Below are 24,232 nucleotides of genomic sequence, written 5' to 3' on the forward strand. Positions count from 1 at the left end.
TAATTACTGTCAGTTGTGACTTTTAAAGGGCATTTTCAGCTGCTGTTGCTGGAAATGTTCAGGTTTTATTATTTTCTCTTGTCATGCTTATGTCTGTCTGTCTCTCTCCCTTTAAAAAAATGCAGTGGAAAGAGAAGTGTAAAACAGATTAACTGTTAACCAGTAATTACTTCCTAAATGCAAGTAAAGGGGGGAAATTATTATTTTTTTAAAAAAACTTTCCAAGCTCTGAGAAAAAGAAAGACAAAGCCAGGTCTGGCCTATAAGAATAAATTTTGAACAGTCTTCAGCTGGAAACACTCCTTTGCTGAGGGAAAAAAAAAGCCATTAGCCACCAGCTTCTAAGCAGGGCTAGGAACTATGTGGCCCTCTAGATCTTGGTGGACTCCTAGCAGCCTAGCCTAGCTATGGTGATGAATTCTGGGAATTGCAATCGCAAGAGAGTCAGATGGGTATCACCCCTGTTTTAAAGGGATAAAATAGAAAGTGCAGCTCAATAACTGAGGTTATCTACCCTAAGACAGCCTCCCTTGCACCTGAGAGAACTCTGAACTACTGAGCCTAAGTCAAAAGCAAAACTGTGCATTAAGATATGATCTCTTGATATTATATTCCTTATTTCAAGGATGTTATACCACGCTGTAACCAAGTTCCACGACCAAGGCTAAAGTTCTAAATGGACTTTATTGGTAGTATATCCCACTGAATACAGTGTAACTAATTTCTAATTAAGTACTATAAAGTTCTGCTGTATAGCTTTAGTATCTGCATACCTTTCTGTGAAAGACAAAAGAGGACCCCCCCCCCCCCGAGAAGAACAGAAATGGAGAGTTAAATCTCCTTCCTTAACAATCTTCATACACATTGATGGCCCCTATAGCTGCTTTTTTCAAGAAAAGAAAAGAAATTTAGCAATTTCTAAGAATGGTAATTTAAAACCTTTTAATGTAACGTGATTTATTATTGAACTTCTAAAAGCAACAGAGACATGGTGCATACTGTAGTAGACAGCTGTGCTCATAGGTGTTATGTAGTATGTAGGTTATATCACTTAGATGTCATTTGGGAGCAAAGTTTATAGTTTGAATTTTAGCGTGGTGACAAAAAGAAATGGAGAAAAATAGGATTCATGTGGTCTGTATGTGGAGGCGTACATCTTTCATGAGCTAGGATGATGTGAGCTTACTCAAGCTCCTGCACAGTTTCCCTTGGCAGCTCTGTACTAAATGCATATGTGGACAGACTGCTGAGATGCATATATTACTACAGATGTGAAGTAGTTGTATCTGTATAAAAGCCTGTATTAAAAACTTTCTAGTTTCTTAAAGCTATCTTGTACTTTCCAGTTTTGTGGAGGAAAAGCTTTTCTTTAAATGTAGTCACTTATACAACACTTAGCTTTTCAATACCCTGGTGGCTTTCATAGGAAGCTACTTAGAAACTAAGAAATGTCATCAAAGTGATGCTCTTTGAAAGTAGCAGTTCAACTCTTACTTTTCTACTTCTTATTTTTAGAGCAGTACAATCTCAGACTCCTTTCTAGACTGCGCATTTAATAATGCACATTTGATTGCTAAAGAGGATGTTCTGAAATCTGAATATGAATGTATGCAAGTGAAGTATTAAAAGAGTTTTATCATTCTTATATTTGATAGACATGGTTAGATTAATGTTGAATAAATTCTTGATCCTATTGCCCTCAGATTGAGATATATGGCTGGATTTTTTTTTACATTTGTACTAATGCTTTTTCATATCACTTATGTTTCAGTATTTTGAGGGAAGGTGTGCCTGTTATTCTGATTTACAAAGCAGTAATGCATTTTTAGCAGGTGTTATTTCTATTAAACTAAAGAGTATTTGAAAATACACTACAGTTCTTACTAGACGATGTACTATGATTTCCTTAGGGAGAAAGAAACTTCACCAATAACCAGCCTTTAAAATGAGCATAGACACTGAGCATAGAATTTTAAAAGTTAGAAGGCTTGGAAGAAACATAGAGTGTAATCATTCTATGAAGAAAGGCATAGTGAAACATACTGGATATAAAGTGGAGGAGCACATTTCCCTGGAGGTTTGTAACTGGAAAAAGCACACTGAAACTGAAGTAGCAGTAGGGCTGAAAAAGCTAAACCATTTATTTTATAAGTAGATTTGCAGGCAGTGATACTGCAGTGAGCATGAAGTTCCCATTTTTCTTTGGAGACCTTAGAATTTTCTATGCTAATTCATTCTCTCTCTCTCTCTCTCTCTCTCTCTCTCTCACACACACACACACACACACACACACACAGCAAGAAAATGTATTTTTTTTCCTGCTGATGTCAGTTTCTGATAATAAACTGCTTTTATGGTCAGATATTTCAGGACTTGGTGATAAAAGACAGTCTGAATAAATTACCCCGATGTATTCAATCTTAATAATATTTTGAACAAAAAAATGTTTCTTTTGCGGAGCCAACAGTGGACTAAGATCATCTGGCATCATGCTTCCAAATGCCAGCTTTACATTTTGTTAGACCTGTTATACAATCTGTACACTGCACTCATGTCCTGCTGGTGGTTTCTGCGAGCCACTATGGGCAAGATAGTTTCGTGGTCTGAACCCCAGCATGGCTATTCTCATGTTCTTGTCAACTTATTAACTTTCTGTTAAGTTATTTTTATATTTAGATGATAAAACTTTCATGCATGTAAAATAGTTATAATGTGCACAAAAGATGATATACTCTGATACAGTGGTAGCCAGACTTTCAAGCTACCACCCTCTTTCCTCTTCAGTGACAACCATAGTACCCCCAAGCACCTATTTCTTGATATCAGGTTTACTGTTCTACTGCAAATTCAAAACAAGCAATCTCAGTCATTGCTCCCTTTGCACCTGGTCACCCTGAGAGCAGAGCGGCTGGCTGAGCAGTGAACAAGAAGCTTCTCACCCATGGTGGCCTTTGCAATCAACAAGGCTGTGCAGTGGTTCTAAAAGACCTTTAAAACAGAGGTTTCATACCAACCCCATGCCCACCATGGTCCTAAAGGCTACTGATTCCCCTTGTCTTCCTTGCATGCTAATACTTTAACTGACGGCTCCCTGTCACCCCCATTTTCTTCACTACCCCCCTGCTGTCTCCTTTTCCCTCAACCCCCCAGTAATACTTTAATTGAAGGCTCCCTGTCACTTCCATTTTCCTCACTGCCCCTCTGCTGCCTCCTTTTCCCTCAAACCCCCCCCCACTTGATTTTCCCAATGGCCCCAGAGGGGCAGTCTTTTGCAATCAGTGATCTAGTGCTACAGTGGTCCCAGTCTTGAGACAGCTCCACTTTGGCTTGAACTTGTTCCCCTTTGTGAGTTCATTTTGCCAGGAAAGTAAAGATTTTGACTAACTGCTTCACAAATATGTTCTCAAAATACATAGATGTAGGAGAAAACCACATCACATTGTGCTCATTACCAAATGGCACAGTAGTATTGGGGAAATAATACTGTAATCTTAGATCCAGAGTATTTATGAAATTTTTACTACTTTTGAGGTCAGAGGTACATTATTGATTATCAAGTTTTATATATGAAGATATTCTGCTTTAATTACAAATTTAGAAACTCAGAAGAATTAATTGGGTTTTTCTCCCTTAAAGCATTTTATATTCTCTGTGGCATCCTGTTAAAAATCTGAACTAGAAATTGCATTCTTACATTGGAATATTGTACATTGTTTTTGAATACAATTGCAGTGTTGGTTTTTGAGAAAAGCTCATAGAGGAAGCTTCACATTAGAGGACTGCCTTTATAGAATCCCCTTGTGCTCTGCACGGCGATTCTGTCTGAATTTGGCTGATCACTGTTCTCCTACCATTACCACTGTCACCATGCGCTTTCCCACCTCTGGTTGACCAGTTTTTTCACTAGGTAGGATAGTCAGGAAAGTCCTCCTAGTCAGTTGTCAGGATCCCAATCCTTAATTTAGAAGAGTGGAATACTATTTGTGTTCATCATAGATCATATTTTATGTTATTTTGTACATTTGTATATTAAATATAATGTTCTTTTTTTTCCTAGAGGGGCAGTTAAGGCATATAAAAACTGGAGACCCATTTGTGTTTAACTACCGTGAAGATTTGCATAGATGGAACCAAAAGCGCTATGAAGCTCTTGGAGAGGTAGATATTCTGTACCAAAAATAATGACTGTCTGTAGTATAGGTCCACATGCCCATTTTTTGTGTAACTTATTAGGAGCATTCTGTAAAATTAAATGTTGGAGGAGACATTATTCTAAGTTGTTTCTAGAATTGAAAACCTTATAAGAAGAAAGTGATCTGATGTATAAAGAAAATTGTTGCCCTCCTCTGAATTTGTTGCCATACAATCTGATATGGGCAGATAGTTAGCTACAAGGTACCAAATGAACAGACAAGCTTTGTCTGGTACAAAATGTTGATGTAACTCTGTTGGCAGAACTCTGTTCTTATATTGCAGCATTTACAAATAGATTTAGAATGGCTTGTCTCTTTAAGTATAATCATTTTTTAGCTACACACAGATACTATTTGTGCAAAAAAAATTAATATATTAACAGGAAGCGCATTAACATAAGAATAAAATATTGACAGGATTTTATTTTTCCTTTTTGGATTCTAAAAACATCTTGAGTAGCATGGTGCTTTCTTTGTAGTTTTTTCTTGGTGGATATACTGTAAGTGACCTTTTTGGAGGCGGGGGGGATATAAAAATTCATTTTATATTGACGTGTGAAAGAGATTTGGGAGTCCAAGCAGACTACAACAGTGTGATGCGGCAGCTAAAAAGGCCAATGCAATTTTAGGCTGCATCAATAGAAGTATAGTGTCTAGATCAAGGGAAGTAATAGTGCCACTCTATTCTGCTTTGGTCAGGCCCCACTTGGAATATTGCATCCAGTTCTGGGCACCACAATTCAAAAAGGATGTGGAGAAACTGGAACATGTATAAATGAGGGCAGCTAAAATGGTGAAGGGTCTGGAAACCATGCCCTATGAGGACCGACTAGGGAGCTGGAAACGTATAGCCTGGAGAAGAGAAGTTACGAGGTGATATGATAGCCCTGTTAAATATTTAACGGGATGCCATTTTGAGGAGGGAGCCAGCTTGTTTTCTGCTGCTCTAGAGACTAGGACCAGGAACAATGGATGCAAGCTACAGGAACAGAGATTCCACCTCAACATTAGGAGGAACTTCCTGACAGTAAGGGCTGTTTGACAGTGGAGCAAACTCCCTAAGAGAGTGGTGGAGCCTCTTTGGAGGTCTTCAAGCAGAGGCTGGATGGCCATCTGTTGGGTATGCTTTGACTGAGATTTCCTGCATGACAAGGGGTTGGACTGGATGGCCCTTGTAGTCTCTTTTAACTCTATGATTCTATGTCCAGCATATTATGCAACTTATTATGGATCTTGCATTAAACCTAAATTATTTTTTAAAGAAAAAACTTACTGTCAATTTATCCAATGTATAAGAAAAGGTTATTTATTGGCAGTGGAAACTTGCTAATGCTTAGCTATCCTCTATTCAGTACATTCTTTTACAGCTTCCTGTATTTGTGGTGAGAACATGATAGGAGAATCCTGTTCTCTTATATAAATCATGTCGCAAGCACTTCTCACATCAGCCAGCCCCTTATATAAAGATTATAGCAATGATAGCTAGGCATTGGCAAGCTCCCCGCTTCCCCACCTTGGCTTGGTTTAATGTGTCATGGATTATTTTAAAACAAAAATTTCCCTGTATATACATATGCCTTTTCTTTGCTGTTGTAGCTACAGTCAAAAATTTAGAAAGAGCAACAGTGGTTTCCTACTTTGCTGATATTTCTCAAAATATACGGTAAATGAAATTCTTGAAAGTTAGCAGACAAGCAGTGAAAATTAATACAAAACATTTAGGAGCATGTGTTGACCTCATGTAGAAGTCGAAGGCATTTTGGGGGGTCAGAATTATGGATTTTGATATGACCCATGGATCACTTGAGGGTAAAACTTAGGGGCATGTAACAAAGGATCTAAAAACTGAAGCAAAGGAAAACAATGCCAGCAAATTTATAAAATTCCAGCAGGCATAACTGTTTGTGCTCACTCTAAAACAGGGGTAGGCAACCTGCGGCCCGCGGGCCGGATGCAGCCGGCGAGGCCTTGGAACCGGCCCCCGCTGGTCCTGCCGCCGATTGCCGCGGGGCCTTTGGGGGGCAATTGTCTATAGAAGCCTCAGAAACATGCATTTATATTAACATTTTTAAAAAAAATCAGCAAATTTTTTCACGTGTCCTCCATTTTTTTAAAAAAAGTGTCTTCCATTTGAAAATGTTGTCCTACATTTGTCCTGGTTTATTTATATATTTATTTATTTTTTTTAAAAAAATTATTTAATTATTTATTTGTTGGATTCGGCCCCCCAGTTGTCTGAGAGACAGCAACCCGGTCCCCGGCTCAAAAAGATTGCCTACCCCTGTTCTAAAAGCTGGAAGGATAATAGTGTTGAGGGGAGGTCAATTCTTCCAGGACAGATTATACTCTTGCCTTTCATCAGGGGATGGTTCCTTTTTTATAAGAGTTAAAGTACAGTAATTACGTTGACTGAGGTATAACTTGGCTCAGGTTTTTTGGATCAATTTTTTTGACTAACATTTCTAGACTTATACATGAGTATATACAGTAAATCCTACTATGTTCACTGGGCTGTGCTTTGTAGGATTATAGCTCAAGACAGGTGTATGTATACACACACACACACACACACACTGCAGAATTTTAGAATCTCTGAACGCAACTATACAGTGCTACCTCGGGTTACGAAATTAATTCGTTCCGCCGCTCCGTTCGTAACCCGATAATTTCGCAACCCGAAAAGGCTTTCCGTTAGCGCTGGAAAGCCGCTAGCTGCGCTTTGCGTTTGAATTTCACGCCGAAATAAATTTCGTAACCCGAAAAAAAACATCGTAACCCGGAACAGTTTTTTCCAATCTAACTTTTTCGTACCCCGGAAATTTCGTAACGCGATCATTTCGTATCCCGGGGCACCACTGTATTTCAGATGTGATGATGTGAGAAATTTACATTTGAAAATATCAGCTGTTCATGCAGTAAATTTACTTTGAAAACTGATAATATAACTTAAAAACAAAGAAAGTCATGTTGAACCATGAGAAAAGTATCCAAAGTCAGCAGACAGATAATATCTGTATTACAGGGGTGGATCTCTGATCTGCATGGGGTCCCCAAGGATCCCACTTAGCCAGCACCCCTATACCTTCATCTGATATTTTTAATGAGAAAGCCCCATTTCCCTCTGGGGTTTGTGGGAGCAATTTTACTAGGCTTAGAACCCACCTCATTCTGTTTTAGGGTGAAGGAATCCTTTTCTAGAACAAGAAGTTACTTCTTGACACTTTCTAATTGGCGCAAATTCTCACCTGGCCCTAGACAAGTTAATGGGCCCCCAAAACCTTGGAGAATTTGCCTCCATGGCCCATAGAAGATACAAGGGAGGGCTTTTACAGTTTTCTTTTTAAAAAAAATGCTTGGGGGTGGACCTCCAAGGCCCAGTGAGAGGCATGTGCCAGGGCGGGTAGTTATCTGTCTTAACTTTGTTAGGTCCATCCAAAATTCCACAAAGGTAGAAAACTTTAGAGTTCTGCTTGACTCTAGATCCTGTGCATTTCTTTCATGGCAAGAAACAGATCTAAGCTCTGGGTGGCCTTTATGCTTTCAGAAATGGGGCAAAATCATTTTTACTTTGTCCCAGAATGCACTACTGACTAATATGTTTACCAATCTAATCCCCGCTGTATACCTGCTTTTTAAGACAGGCCTAAATCTCAGGCCACAGGCACTCACCAAATTTTTTGACTTTTCTATTTCTTCTCTCTTTCCTCTCCCCCCCCCACCCCCCAATTTGCCTGGTGAAGAATTTTGGAGAATTCAAAATCTTTCCCATACTTTAAAGTTACTTTGATTTGTCCTAATAAAGGTATTGCCCAGATGTTGATTTTGATAATGAAATGTCAGTTTGGGAAATACCTACATTACCCCAAGCTGTCCAACAGATATATTTTTGATGATGTTGTTCTTAAGTGCCTTCAAGTCATTTCTCACTTATGGCATCCCAAGGGCAAACTTGTCATGGGTTTTTTTGGGCAGTATTTGTTCAGAAGGGGGTTTGTCCTTGCCTTCCTCTGAGGTTGAAGGAGTGTGACTTGCCAAATGGGGATTTGAATTCCGTTTTCCCAGTGTCCTAGTCCAGCATTTAAATCACAACACCACACTGGTTCTAGATGCATTTTACAAATACGTACTGGTTGAGCACCCCTAATTTGGAAATCTGAAATCCTCCAAGCACCAGCTGCCCACTTCTGCCTTTGAGACAGCTTTGACACACTTGCTTGTTGACCTCTCAGATCCTCAGCTTCTCTCCAGCCCCATGTCTCATATTCAAGGAATGGACAAATGAGGCTGGACAGAGATGAATGAGCAGGAGTGCCTTTGCTGCCACCTCAAAGGCAGAAGTGGGAGGCAGGTAGCAAAAAGTCACAAGTTTGAAGAGAGATTGAGGATCTATGAAATTGTGGAAATCTGAGCATAGTGCTCAGCACAAATCCATGTCTCCTACCATTTCACAGATCTTTTCATCTCTCTCCAGCCTCGCAAATAATGTACAGTGTGCTAATTTGTTGTTGTTGTTGTTATGTTCATTCAAGTAATTGTTGACCTACTGCAACGCTAAGACAATCACACCATCATGTTTTTCTTGGTGTGTATTCCAAAATTCTAAAACATACCAGCTCTGAAATGTTTCTGGTCCCAAGGATTTTGGATAAGGGATGCTCAGTCTGTGTATAATTCTCTTTCTGCTAATGGAATGTAGTTAAGAATATGTTTAGCAGCTAATATTTGAAGTCTTCCATAAAACAATTATAGAAATTCAGTAGCTATTTAAACCTCTTAGTAGAACAGAGAGCTAATGTGCCTAAATGCATATTTAAGTGAGGGTCATTTATAACATAGATGTATGAAGGCCACACTGAAGCAACAAAACATTTGTATTTGAAACAATCTTCACCAGTCAATAAAAGCGCAGAAAAACCCAGAGGAGTGAAGACAAGTACAGTCAGCCCTTCTTATACACGGATTTTTTATACACGGATTCAAGCATACACGGTTTGAAAATGTTCCAAAAAAGTATAAATTTACCTTGATGTTCCATTTTTTATTAGGGACGCCATTTTGCTATGTCATTATACTTAATGGGACTTGAGCATACACGGATTTTGTTATACACGGGGGATCTTGGAACCAAACCCCAGCGTATAACAAGGATCCACTGTAGTCACCCGAAGGGAAGGTATTTTTACCATACATCAAAAGAGTCACAGAGAGAATAGGCAAAGTGGTGAGGAAGCACAACCTTCAAATGGTTCACAAACCGATGAAGAAAATCCAGCAAATGCTTCGCTCAGCCAAGGACCAAAGAGACCCTCTCATAGCCGGAGGAGTTTACCACATACCATGCAGCTGCGGACAAGTCTACATAGGAGCACCAAACACAGTGTGCAAACAAGAATCAAGGAACACGAGAGACACTGCAGACTGGGCCAGCCAGAAAAATCAGCAGTAGCAGAACATGCCACAAACCATCTTGGTGCCTAAAATACTGTTTGAAAACACTGAAGTTCTGGACCATGCCAACCACTACCATGTCAGGATGCACAGGGAAGCCACTGAAATCCACAAACACCTGGACAATTTCAACAGGAAAGAGGAATCCCTTAAAGTAAACAAGGTTTGGCTACCAGTCCTGAAAGATAGCAAGATAAAGACAAATGCAAATGAGGAATCTCCCAGGGTCAGGGGTTTCCCAGCAGACAATGAGCACTAATTAAGCAGACATTAGTCCTCTTGTGCAGACCCTTACACCCTGAGGACTGCCATTAGCAACCAATAATACACATGCAAATCACTCCTGCCTTTCCAGATCACACAATCTATATAGCCAAGTCCTTTCCAGGCAAACATTCTCTGAAGATGCCAGCCACAGATGCTGGCAAAACGTCAGGAAGAAACTCTGCTAGAACATGGCCACATAGCCCGAAAAACCCACAAAAAAACTATGAATGCTGGCCATGAAAGCCTTCGACTTCACACTGTGAAAGGAGTTTGGATGTCATGTTGAAAATAATAAGAACTTATAGTGAGATTTTTTACACAAATTACCTGAGCCACAGAGCAGTGTCTATATATGTAACAAACTGTGACTGTGCTGCATTTTGGGCTTATATGCAGTAGATTTAAAGATCAGTGTAGCTAAACAGTTCAGTCATGTGGCTGTTTATAGCAGTTAAAGATAATGTATAACTGCAGATTTACTGTTTGCAGAAAGAACAATGTAGGTTACATTTTACATCAACATGAGAGGAATAGTATGACTGATATATTGAATTCACACCTTTTTGATATATGATTAAGGTAATCTGTGAGTGTGTATACAGTCACCCTTTCATTTTCACGGGGATCTGTTACGACCCCTCCTGCAAAAATGGAAAATTGCCAATATTGGAGTCCCTACTGACTCCAATGGTGGCACACTCCTGTTTGTGCCGCCATGCATGTGCATCGGGCACGTGCCCCTTTGTGTCACCCTCCATTTGCCCCTCATATATTTCCGAGGGACACGGACTCCAAGTCCGCGAAAATGGAGGGTCAACTGTATATGTGTAGGGAGTGTGGGAGTGAAAGAAATGGGAAAACTTTAATTGCTAAGATCGAAATCTAAGCAATAATGTACTTGGTATTTATGAAATTACTGATGCTCAGAATACTTCAAATACACCTTTTTATTCTACTTTCATTCTTATAACTGTAAACTTTCTTAGATGTTGAACTGGAACAATTTGATAGTATACAATAGTTGTTTCAGAACTTGCTTACAACCTTGACAGCTAGTAGATTGTCATTAGTTAATCATCCTTGGGGGTTTTGTTGTTGCTTTTTTATCTTTGAATTAACATGATTTTCTTCATTCTTTTACTAGTGAGCTATATTGGAATTCATGTTCTCCTGTTGTCATTAGTTCTGAGAGATCATTTAAGTGAAATAAGCAAACTTTCCTTTGGCTATCAAGACAGTTGCTAAGTGGCAGGGCACATGCTTTCTGTGCAGAAGGTCTAAGATTCAGTCCCTGGCATCTGGAGGCAAGGCTGGAAAATCTTGTTTGTGAAACACTGGATAGTCGCTGTCAACACAGTGATGCTAATAGAAGCTTCCTTGTTATTAGTGTTTGAGAGGTTATAAAAGGCTAGTGAGATTTCAGTAAAGAAATGGTAGATACAAAGTATCTTATTTTAAATGTCAACATGAAGAATGTAAATATGAGTGAAAAGGAATTAGCTCTTACCTATCAGTTGGTACAGCCATACTGTAGTTGGATGATCTGCAATTTCATTGTAGTATGCAAAAATTACTGTTATTAAGTTGGCAAGAAGTATTGAATAATTGCAGTTGTAACAACTCTCAATCAGGGAAGGAGGGAAGATAGGAAAGGAAGGACGAACAGTCCAACAGCAGAAATATATATATGATTTCTAAAAGTCAGTTTTTGAAAATGAAGTACTGTACTTTTTTCTTTCCAAGGAAGAGTGCCAGGAAAACAGATGGAGGTATCTTTTTCAAGAGAATGGACAGCAACACTTGGATTTTAGATGGCTTTCTAAAAGGTTGTAGTGGTTTTGGAATCATTTCACCAAATATTTTGTTTATGCTAGCTCTTTTCTATTAAACATTGGGGGGCTTGTTTTACAACAGGGTTACATCTCTTTATCGCATAATGTCACTGAGCTGAAACGTTTTCAGAACTATAGATTTCAAATTCTTTTATATATTATTCAGAATAATTTACTAGCATACTAAAAAAATTAACAATTTAAATAAGGCAACATTGCTGCTGCTGCAGCAGCTGAAGCCTCCATAGCTCTAGGATTGCCTGGGAGCAGAGGCATCTGGCTGCAGATGGTACAGAGCTAGTTGTGGAATGGCTGTGTGAGGGAGACAGAATGGTAGTGGGGGGTGGGGAAGCTTGCCTATTGAAAGTGCTGCTAGAGTTCCTGTTCTATTATGTCCTTAAGTTATTTTGTAGGACACAATTGGAGCAAAATTTATTGACCCCAACTAACATTAAAAGATAAATCTTAGTAAAATGCCTTGCTGGTGTTAATTATAGATGACAAATTGTGCTTAATGTTCAAGTTATGCTTAACCTGCATGAGATAACCAAGTCTCATTGAGATTTGTGTTATAGGTTGAAATAACATTTTATGGGAAAAACACATCTATCACTTCTCATTCACTCATATATCCCTCTGTACTGTGTCTCATACTTTAACATCATCATGTTTTGCTTTTCTCTGCTCTCCCTAATAGCAGCCAGTGAGGTACAGGGAATACGTACAGTTGGTTTTAGATATAATGCTTATCCATAGTTTAATACTGTGAGAATGAGCAGCAATCAGCTTGAGGGTTTAGTACATCCATGGCCTTCTCCAACATAAGTTCAGAGGCTTTTGCTTCTATTTTAGATTAACTACAGCTGTCATTTCATCTGAACCTGGACAAACTACTTGGATTTTTAAGGGCCCGAACAGACAGGTCAAAATAAAGCTGCTTCGGGTCATTTTGGAGGTATGCTGTTTAAATGATGCATGCGTCCTAAGAGGTCGGAAGCCACGCCAAAGCCATGCTCCAGTCCTAAGGACTGCAGCGTAGCTTTGGTGCCCCTTCAGGTCTCTTAAGATCCATGTGTCATTTAAATAGCATACCTCCAATGTGACCAGAAGCAGCTTTATTTTGGCCTGTCTGTTTGGGCCCTAAGTGTGGGTAACTGCAACAATCCTACTTTAAATCACATATTATGAACTGGCTATCCACATAAATAAGAATAACCACAGTTCACTAGTGTGAACTGAACCACAGTTCACACTAGTGTATAAAAAGTCAGTAGAAATTTCAGATTTCCTTGTTGCTGTGCTGGTGGAGAAAAATGTATGAAACTGAGGCTTGATTTTATAATGGTAAACATACAAAACAGCATGTCTAAGCAAATACGACTAGAGTAAGTTTCCCTAAACTAAGGAGAGAATTCAAAAATGGGATGGCCAACTGTGGCCATATTTTTTCCTCGCCATAGCTATGTTGGCTGCAGCTGATGGGAACTGTAGGCCAAGAACATTTGGAAGACTACAGTTGTTTACCTCTTAATTATAGAAAAGTAACTCAGGTTTTAGTTGATACCTTGAACCAGGGCAGTTCGAGATGGGGAGAAAGTAAAGAACACCTCACGAAGTGGTCCCCCCTCTCAACGTCTTATAACTGGAAAGTTACAGATCTTGCTACTCGGAGTATCACTGATACAGTTGGTTTGGGGAGTAGGAAAAGGTCATTCTGAGTAAATTTGCCCCATGTGGGTGGACTTTACTTTATGGCAGCATGGCTAATTGAGTAGATTCTAGTCCTTGATAGTTGCTTTTGTGAGTTATATGTGGGAGCATGAAGCCTACTGTCTTACAATTAACATGCAGACAACTGTGGGCAGTCAACATTCTTTGAAGCACGGTTTTCTGATACACACTGACACTTTCATATGCAACCACTGATTGATTTTCTTTTTCTTCTTTCCAATCCCTGTCTTCCAAAAAAAAAAAAAAAAAAAAAAGGATCCTTTGGAAAAGTCATGTAACTCTTATGCACTTATGGGATAATTTTTCATTGACATCAGTGCTTAGTTAAGTTGCAGTCCAAAATTTGTACGTCAGAAGGTTCTATGGCATCTTTTATGTTTACTTTCTGGCAGCTTTGTCACTTCAGGGTCAAAATAGAGCTTATTCAACCCAAGAATATAACAACAATATTATCAAGCCTTGGGTCAATTTCACCACTTGAAACTTGGTGCAGGGCAAGTCATATTGGAAATATATCTTGTGTTTTTGCCACATAATCTGCCACAGTAAAGGAGAAAAATATGTTTATTGCTGCATACCAGAAGTATTTTTGGTGTTTTTAAATTCTGTAAATTTTGTATATACTGTATATCTTTTTTAGCTAGAGTAGTAGTTATTTATTATTTCCAGAGTGTATATATGGAGGTTACAGATCTAATGGTGTTTGCAAGCTTGTAAGGAATATGCCTGCCATATATTTGGGTAAAGATGAGAATATGTAGGTTTGTAGTATAGTTTTCAGATAGGGTATTGTTCAGCACCTTTTGAGGGTAACTCTTTCATATGAACTATAATATTGAGATTCAGATAATTTGAAGAGATAGAACACAAGACAATGGAATGTTAAAGCACCATTACTCTGATAGTAAGCTTAAGGATCTGTAAAAGTAACATTGTTTAGCCATCCTCAGTGTGTGCATCTGGATTTTATAGACCAAGATAATGAGTAAGATACTGCTTTTCCCAATGCTCAGTTTCATATCTACCATCCTAGCTTAGAATTTCTATCTGCATATTACATTTATTGTCTGCCTTCAAGGGCACAACCTATACAAGGGCATATTTAGGATAGGGCAAGAGAGACTTGCCCAGGACATCACTTCCAGCTGATCAGCCCCAAATGTTTGAGGAAGGTACGTTTGTTCAGTTTCCCCAAAGAAAACTATCACAAAGATCTGTCTGCTGACCCTTCACCTTCAGAATGATGCATCAGTGTTGAAGAAGCCAAAAATAAGGCTCTTCTCCTCTTGTCTGTCCCAGTGATGGGCCCAACTCCACATTTATGTGGCTTTGTACTGTCCCTGCAGTCATGTGGGGGCTAGTCACAGTGTACTTATTCTACTTGTATACTTGAGTATTCCTCATCCAAAATGCTTGGAACTAGAAGTTTTTTGGATTTTGAATTTTTTATTTTATTTTGGAAAATCTGTATTTCCATATGCGTACATAATGAGATTTCTTGGAGATGGAACCAAAGCTAAGTATATAACTGCATCTCAATACTGGCTTGCAAAAGACCATACATGAACATCTTTCAGAAGTATTTTAAAGTTCATATGTTTGAGCTTACAGTTGGAATTAAGGGTAAAGTGGAGAGTATGGGACTACCGTATTTTCCGGCGTATAAGGCAACGGGGGGTACAAGACGACCCCCCCACGTCGCCCGCCGGCAGCATCTCTGGCCTGCCCTCAGGGGGTCTTTCGCCAGCTGGAAGGGGTCTCTCTGGAGGCCTGAGAGGATTCTCAGCTGCTGGGCTCGCCACCATTTTTTTTCAAAAGGCGGCGGCGGGGAAGTGGCTCCAGAGCCGGCCGGGCCGAGTAAAAGGGTGGCCCCTTACTTCTCCGTGCTGCCGCCACCAGGGATCCTCTGATCCTCCAGTGTCTTTAAAAGTCCTCCGCGGAAGCCGCTGCCACCACCCAGGATCCTCTGCTCCTCCAGCAGTTTCCAAGGAGGACTTCTGAAGCCTCTGGAGGATCGGAGGATCCCTGGCGGTGGCGGTGGTGGCACAGAGAAGCAAGGGGTCGGCTCTTTGCCTTGGCCCGGCCGGCTCTGGAGCTGCTTCCCCACCGTCGCCTTTTGAAAAAAATGGCGGTGAGAGCCCAGCTGTCGAGAATCCTCTCAGGCCTCTAGTGATACTCTAGAGAGGCCCCCTCCAGCTGGCGCGAGTGCCGGCTGGCTGGGAGAGGACCCAGCAAGGACCCCAGAGACAGGGAGGTGGCCTTGCCATTCATCTGTCTTTGGGGTATAATTCCGGCGCATAAGGCAGACTTCAAGAGTCACCTTATATGCCGGAAAATACGGTAATTTCAGTGAATATCATGAATTTTTATTCTGTTGTTGGTTTAGATATGGTCTCCATTAACTTCCTTGATCCTTTAGGAGGTGCTGTATTAAATCTAAATATAGAAGATATAAATATTGTGTAACTCACAAAACTGAAGAATAAACAGTTTGACAAAAACTGCATTTGAGATTATATGTTAACTGGCCAATCTGTAAAATACTTCATCACCACCATCACCCAGTTGTATCATGCATCATCAGATGTATTCTGTACTGTGCTGTGTGTCAAATTTGCTCCTTCTCAGCAGTAGCCTGACATATGTTGTATTGTAATCCACAGATGGGGGACTGAGGGTGTTTCCACCAAATATGTCAGTGTTACTTTAAATTTTGGGGAAATTACCTTTGCAAGAGGTTGGGCAACCTGTAGGATTATTGTCACCTGTGTATACCAGTAATAACTGAGGACTCCAGATTTGAGTGAATTAAGAGGGTTTTGTTTAGAAAAATGCAGAGTGTAATCACACACACACACAATAGCAGCTCAAAAGACACAGCATTTAGAGCTCGCTGAAATGGAAATATGGATTGGATACTGGAGTCTGAGGGGTTTTTAAGGAGGGTGATATTTACCTGTCTGAAGAGTAGACCACAGAAAGCAAGAGTGGCTCAGACTGAGGTCTGAGGGTGACATGGAACATACATAGAGCACAGCCTGGGGCAACTACATGCATATTGCAGCAAGTATTTTATTACCTGAAAACTATTCTCTGGGGTGGGCTATCTTGTGAGGTAACGAAGACTTGGCATTTTCCCCAGGTACTGACAATGGGATTTTGGACTGGTTGATGGCTTTAACATTAGGGTGACAAAAAAGTGATTGGGTCAGGACAACCACAGGGTGACTAGATAGGAATGCTGACTGGAAGCACAGCAAGGGGTAGGCAAAGAGGCTTATTACTTTAGTACAATGAGATCACCTTTGTCTCTTGGTGTCAGAGGAAATGAAGAGGACTTGGGGGAAGGAAGGAGAAATTAGTCTTGATTGTATTATTACCTGGATTGTCCACATGCCTTGGGCTTATGCTTCTTTTCTTCTGGGAACCTTATTTAGTGTTCCTAAAGGTCATCACTTCTTAAGAACATGCTGGCTCCAGATATGAAATATGAAAATACAGGAACCCCAATTACAGTGCGGGGTATACAGGGTGTGCAAACGGTGTGATGTAGCTTGGATAAAACTATTAAACAGCAAGTACAGCACTTGCTTTCCACCAGAAGCTAGATGGTAGTTGGCACAAACAAATTTTGCATCTTTTATTACTGTTATGTTTGCCTCAGTGATTCTCCACTCTCAATCTCTGGGACTGTAGAAATCTAACTGCTTCACTGTTTTCATAAAAATGAAAGATAATTCAGTGAACCCTAAACAGTTAGACCTCAGGGGTAAAATTATAGTGGGTGCTTGTTTCTAACGTACTCTTTTGAGATAAACCTGTCTTAAAATAAATCACTGGTTGTAGTTGTATTCTTCTAAATGTCTGATTTTTTTAAATACAATTGTGAAGGTCTGGAAATCTAATTTATATCAAAGTTACTTGCAAAGAAAAATAATGACTGGTCATATATTATTAATCTAGTGCTGAATAGTCTTCAAATCAAAAGAAATGTAGGTACATAAAAACACTGCACATTTGCAGTGTTTTACTTTTCATTGGCATTTAACCAGCTAGCTTACATTGCCACCTGCACTGGGACAGCAGTAATTAGAGCTTGTGAGCTAGTGCTAGGGGAGTCTGCCTTTTCTTTTTCTTCTTCTTCTGCAAAGTATGGTGCTTTAAAACTTTAGCTGTTTGATACAACAGCCAAGAAAGTTGTAATCACATGCACTTGAGTTATAATGGGAAATGTGTTCTAGTTAAGATTTTCTGTTGCAGATTTGAAATGAGTGAGGTTAAGAAAAAAATTAAAATGGCTCAACAGTTTCAACAAATTCTTAGTTTGTGTCCTTTAAGGCTCTTGGAAATCTTTGTAGAGGATGTTATGGATTGAGGCAGTTAACCCAGATATTTGGCCTAGAATTCCCCAAACCCCCAGCTATTGGCTATGCTCATTAGTGCTGATAGGAATTGTAGTCCAAAGTATTTAGGAAGAATCTGGTTTCCTGTTACTATTATAGATATTCATTATCTGGGATTCCTCTTTTGTTCAGTTCGTCGTGTATATGAAATGTAAACTTGGCCACCTAGTGTAATCCTCATTAATTTCAGCATGGAATGTAATTCATATAAAATAGCTTAAAGTTGTGTGCCTTCAAGTCATTTCTATTGCAGTGTTTTTGGACAGATAAGTTCTAAGGCTGAGGTGGTATGATTTGCTCAAGTGGGCTTTCATGGCCAAGCAGGGATTCAAACTCTGGTCTCCATAGTTGTAGTCCTGAATTCAAAGAACTACACCACACTGGCTCTCACTTAGAAGTGCAGCCATAGTGATCTTCCTGAAGGTTTGAGCCGAAGCAGAGTGCTCTTTATTTTTCAGTTTCTTCTGTGAACAAAATCGATGCATGTGCTTGCTTACTGAAGGAATTTATATTCTCTGCATTTGTACGACATATTTAAAGGTTGCATTAGAAATATTTCAAACCTCATAATATTTGCAGTAATCTGAGAATGCCTGGGAACGCTTCAGTAAGTTTGCATTATGACTGCAACTGAAAGAGACCTCATAAGTGATCTTTAAAATGTTTTCCTCCATAACTGTTTCTTTGCTTTCCATTTGGAAAACATGAAGTCAGTCAGACTCTCACTCCCACTGAGTGAAGGCTGGGTAGATTTGTTTTTGTTTTTTTCAAGAGCACCTTTGACCTGCCCCTTCTTTGCCTAGTGAATAAAAGTTGAATAAAGATCTGCTGTCAGTGTGGCTCCAGAACTGGAGCAGCAGTAACAAAGGGAGATTGTTTTAGGTGAGCTGTATACTGAAAATGTTTTGATAGTATTTCTCAGCAAAAGACAGCTGTTATGTTTCTCTAAGTGTATATATCATATAAAAATATTTTACCCTTACTTTTGATTCACATAATTCTGATGAGCAGAAGATGAAGTATCTTATAGTTGTGATAAGTGTCTGGATAATGTACATATTGTATAATTATTTTTAAAGATTGTAACACCATGAAATATTCATGTAAGTACTCAAAGGATCTACAGTAGTGTTGTATAACTGTTTTCTCTTCTAGATCATCACTAAATATATATATGAACTACTAGAAGAGGAATGCCATTTGAAAAAAGTGTATGTCCCGGTAAGTTAAATATACCACGATTTCCCCAATACCTTAGAAATAAAGAGAAGGATCAAAAGGAAAAGAATTCACACATAGGTCTGACTACTTGTGTGCAGTCTTATGCACACTCAGAATAAAACCAGTTTAACAAAGTGGAACCTATTTCTCAGTTAAATCTAAAGAACTACAGAAGAGAAAAAAGAATTCCTGTTAAAAACAAACAGCCAACTAGCTTATAGGGATGCTCAGTTGGTATAGTGTAGAAACCCAGGATTTGGAGTAGAATAGGTTTGTCTGACTTGCTGGAACACTGAAGCAGTTTGTCCACACTACAGTAATCCATACATTATAAAAAGTGGAAATAATCCAAATTAATATTTAAAAATAATGGAAACAATCCCTTTGAAGAGATTAAGGTTTCAGCAACAAAAAGTTTGGGTTTGATTCCAGCACAGCACTGAAGCTTTGGAAGAAGCAAGCTTTGAATATCCAAAATGCACTTCTTTATACCTTCTATAATAACAGTACTAATAGTGATAATCTGTCCAGCCACTCAAGAATGGAGTCAACCCTCCGCATCCCTGGATTCAACCATCCACAGCTTGAAAATATTTTGAAAAATATATAAATTCCAAAAACCAGAGTTTTTTGTGGGTTTTTCAGGCTGTGCTGAGAGCTCTGAAGATACCAGCCACAGATGCTGGCGAAACATCAGGAAGAAAATCTTCTAGAACATGGCCACACAGCCTGAAAAACACACAAAAAACTATGGATGCCAGCCATGAAAGCCTTTGACTCCAAAAAAACAGACTTTGATCTTACCATTTTATATAAGGGATACCATTTTGTTAGACCATTGTATATAATGGGCTTTGAGCATCCATGCATTTTGTTATCCATGGTGGGTCCTAGAATCAAACCCCAGTGGAAAGTAAGGCCCAGGGCACTCCTTTGTAACCCCAACAAGCCTAGGCAGAAAGTTTGCAGGGTTGTATCCTGATTTTCTGAGGGAAAAATGCATAAAGATGTTTTTATTGTAAAATGTCTAAGGTTTTTTGAGATCTGTTTTTCATTATGAGTTAATGATATTTTAAATGTTTGTTTTTATGATTTTGAGTGTCTGTGTGTATGTGTTTGAATGAGAGTAAGGTAAAATGAGAGCAGGAGAACCTAGTGGAGATAAATGTGTTCAGAAAAATGTAGTGGTGTGTAACAGCTTATTTGGGGCATATTTAACTTAAATATAACAGAAAAGAGAAAATACAGGGAGAAAGCGAAAATAAGAAAATTAATATACAAGGAAAGAAGAGGATAGTCAAGCATTTCTGCCCAGCACAATGACAATGTGTATTATGATGATTGAATAGTGTTGAGTTGATACCAGTTTGTTGTAAATTTGCTTTGTAAACATAGCAGTTTTAACATGGATTTTTATAGTAAAATAAATATCATGGACCATAAGCAGTTTGAAAGAACTCTAGGCAAATTGTTAAGATTCAAATTGCTTTGTACATAATGAAAAAGAAATGGTAAACTAGATTGACTTGTCAATAAGCTGTGATTGGGCACAAGTGTCACCTTCTTATATATATTCTCTAGTGAAAGCTTCACTTAATGAAATACAGCAGTTTGAAAACAAGTTGACTTTTTAAAAGTTCAAATATAATTAATGTAAAGGCTATTTCCGGAATGATGGCTAATTCATTAAATATCTTACAAGGCATAGGTACAGTGGGCCTTTGGTATCCATTGGGGTTTGGTTCAAAGATACCCCCCGCCCTGTGGATACCAAAATCCATGGGTGCTGAAGTCCCATTATATACAATGGCATAGTAAAATGATTTTCTTCGTATAAAATGGGAAAATCAAGGTTTGGTTTATGGAACTTTTTGTGGGGGAAGAGATGAATATTTTCAAGCAATGGATGCTTGAATCTGTGGATACAGAGAGCTGACTCTTTGATAATGCCTACTGTATATATTCATATACATGACCTCGTGTGTAAGTCAAGCGCAAGTTTTTGAGCCAAGGTTATGGATAAGTCAAGGGTAAACTTTGGGACTCAACATGAAACTACTCAAATCTATTTCATGGGGAGGAGGAGAAAATACCAGCATTACCTAAGCCTGAGGGCAGGGAACCGTCTAACTAAAAGATTGTATGTACAGCGCTGTGTAAATTTACAGCGCTTCATAAATAAAGGTTAATAATAATAATAAATTACCTCAGAGACCCAGCTGCCACTAGCTGCCCCCAAAGGGTGGAGGGGTCAGCGGATGCTGAAGTCTCACTATATACAGTGGCATAAATCATGTCCCTTATATAATAACAAAAATAGGTGGGTTTGGGTTTGGTTTTTTTTTTTTTAATTTATACATTTTCAGAATATTTTCAAGCTGTGGATAGTTGAATCTATTGATAAAGAATCCATGGATAAGGAGGGCTGATTGTTTAAATCTTTTAAGGCGATACGAGCAGCTAAGAACTCATTCTATGCTGCTCGTGTCGCGTCCGCGGAGTCGCGTCCAGCAGAGTTTTTCAGGGTGGTCAGGGAGCTAACTCAGCTTCCTCCTGCCCCGAACCAGATCCTTGAACCTTCTAAGGCCTGCTGCGACCTATTTAATAACTTCTTCGCGGATAAAACCTCTCGCATAAGCGAAAGTCTTAACGCCGACATTCAAGCAGAACCTAGGGTAGAGGCGTCCAGAGCCTCCGTGGACTCCATTAAACTGGATCAGTTTGAGTTGGTAAGTACCGATGATGTGGACAAGATCCTCGGAAGTGTTCGGAAGACAACTTGCTCTCTCGATCCCTGTCCCTCATGGTTAGCGGCCCAGGGGGGACCGGCGGTAACTTTATTGTTACGCCGGATTATTAATACATCTTTGAGGGAAGGGCAATTTCCATCCGCATTAAAATTGGCCATTGTAAAACCACTACTAAAAAAGCCCTCCCTCGACCCCCTGGTTCATAATAATTATCGGCCAGTTTCGCTGCTGCCATTTTTGGGGAAGGTGATCGAGAGGGCGGTTGCAATCCAGCTTCAGGCGGTCTTGGATGAAACGGATTATCTGGACCCATTTCAAACTGGCTTCTGGGCGGGTTACGGGGTTGAGACGGCCATGGTCGCCTTGGTCAATGATCTCCGTCTGGGCATCGACAGGAAGCGTGTCCCTGTTGGTGCTCTTGGACATCTCAGCGGCTTTCGATACCATAGACCATGGTATCCTTCTGGGGCGCCTGGCAGAGGTGCGAATCGGGGGCACTGCGCTCCAGTGGTTCCGGTCCTACCTCTCTGGGAGGTCCCAGATGGTGCAGCTGGGAGACGTGTGCTCCGATGAGAGGGCCCTTAAAACTGGGGTCCCTCAGGGAGCCATTCTGTCTCCCATGCTATTTAACATTTACATGAAACCACTGGGAGAGATTATCTGGAGACATGGGGCGCGGGGTTATCAGTACGCTGATGACACCCAAATAGTCTTCTCTATGTCTCTGACTGATGCAGTGACTGAGGATGGCGTCTCTCCTCTCGTGGCGTGCCTAGAGTCAGTAATGGGCTGGATGAGGGAAAACCAACTCAAGCTGAATCCAGAGAAAACGGAGGTACTTGTGATAGGTTCCCCTGGTCCAGGAATGGCGGTAGTTCCACCTGTCCTGAACGGGGTCACGCTCCCTGTGAAGGACTCTGTGCGCAGTCTGGGGGTGCTTCTTGACTCGTCGCTTCACCTGACTGCTCAGGTGAATGCGACGGTCAAGAACACCTGTTATCAGCTTCGGCTTATTCGCCAGCTGCGCCCATACCTTGACCAGAGGGATCTTGAAACGGTAGTACACGCTCTGGTAACCTCGAGATTGGATTTCTGCAACGCACTCTACATGGGGCAACCCTTATACCAAACCCGGAAGCTACAATTGGTTCAGAATATGGCAGCCAGGCTGGTCACTGGTACTTCCAGGGCCAGCCATATTACACCGGTGCTCAAAGATCTGCATTGGCTGCCTATTCGCTTCCGGGCACAATATAAGGTGTTGGTAATGACCTATAAAGCCCTAAATGGTTTGGGCCCAGGATACCTGAAGGACCGCCTCTCCCCGTACAATCCGTCCCGCACCCTCAGAACATCTGGGCAGCAACTACTTAGGGTGCCAGGGGCTAGGTTGACCTCCACTACGAGGAGGTCATTTTCCATCGTCGCCCCGGCCCTTTGGAACACGCTGCACATTGAGCTCCGCTCGGCCACCTCCCTGGCCCAATTTAGAAAGGATCTTAAAACCTTTCTATTTCAGGATGCATTCCCCGATTAAAGTCCAGTGGGCCTCCCTTCCTCTTTTGTGGCAAAGAGGACAGGCTAATGGGGCTTTATTCTGTTTGTGTATTGTTTTAACCTTGTTGTTTTGATGTATATGATGTGTTTTATTGTTTTAATATGCTGTAAACCGCCCTGATCTTCGGAAGGGCGGTATAAAAATAAAGTTTTTATTATTATTTATTATTTAAGCTGCCTTGTGTCCCAGACTGGGGAAAATGCATCTTCATATGATGATGGTGATTCTTCTTTGGGATAATTTTCTTTATAATAGATACAACCATTCAGGCTGATTTTTTGTGACAAGATGTAAGATCAGTTTTTGGCAAGAAATAAGAGTAGAAATTCATGTCTGTCCTACTGTCCTTTTTGGGGGGTAGTACACTATTTCCTAGTAATTGTGAGTGGTATCATTTCTCCATGGTGAACCAGAAAGTCCCCAGCCTGGCAATGACTTACATGCTGGCTTTATTTTGGACCATAGGCGCTTTACAGACCGCCCATTTGGGGCGGCCTGTAGGTGCTGCTTTTCCCGCCGGATCGGGGCCTCAGCTTCCAGAGCGGCAACCTCTGAGGCCCCAATCCGCCTCTTTCCAGACCGCTTCCCCGCAGCCTGGAAAGGGGTGTCCTTGGGGCTTCATGCCCCAAGGACATCCGATGGCGGCCGGGAGGAGGAGAAAGGGGCCGCTCGGCCCCTTTCTCCCTTGCGTTGCTGGCATAGCTGTCTAAAGGCTGTGCCAGCAATGCAAATCGCGGAAGGAGCTCCTTCTCACGCTGCGGAAAGGACACTCTATGTGCCCTTACGCGGCGTGACAATGTCACGTTTTGAGACGGTGCGTTCGTGACGT

At 40.4% G+C, this 24,232-nt stretch overlaps 1 protein-coding gene across 1 annotated transcript in view; it reads left to right on the forward strand.

Annotated features, from left to right (window-relative positions):
* Positions 1 to 24,232, forward strand: part of FAM172A (family with sequence similarity 172 member A) — a 333,167-nt gene that overhangs the window by 18,699 nt on the left and 290,236 nt on the right. The window contains exons 4-5 of the mRNA XM_042447786.1: positions 4,058 to 4,158; positions 19,030 to 19,095. Coding sequence (XP_042303720.1) covers positions 4,058 to 4,158; positions 19,030 to 19,095 — 167 coding nt within the window. The remainder of the gene's footprint in view (positions 1 to 4,057; positions 4,159 to 19,029; positions 19,096 to 24,232) is intronic.

The sequence above is a fragment of the Sceloporus undulatus genome, chromosome 2 (genome assembly GCF_019175285.1).
Source record: "Sceloporus undulatus isolate JIND9_A2432 ecotype Alabama chromosome 2, SceUnd_v1.1, whole genome shotgun sequence".
NCBI lineage: Eukaryota > Metazoa > Chordata > Lepidosauria > Squamata > Phrynosomatidae > Sceloporus > Sceloporus undulatus.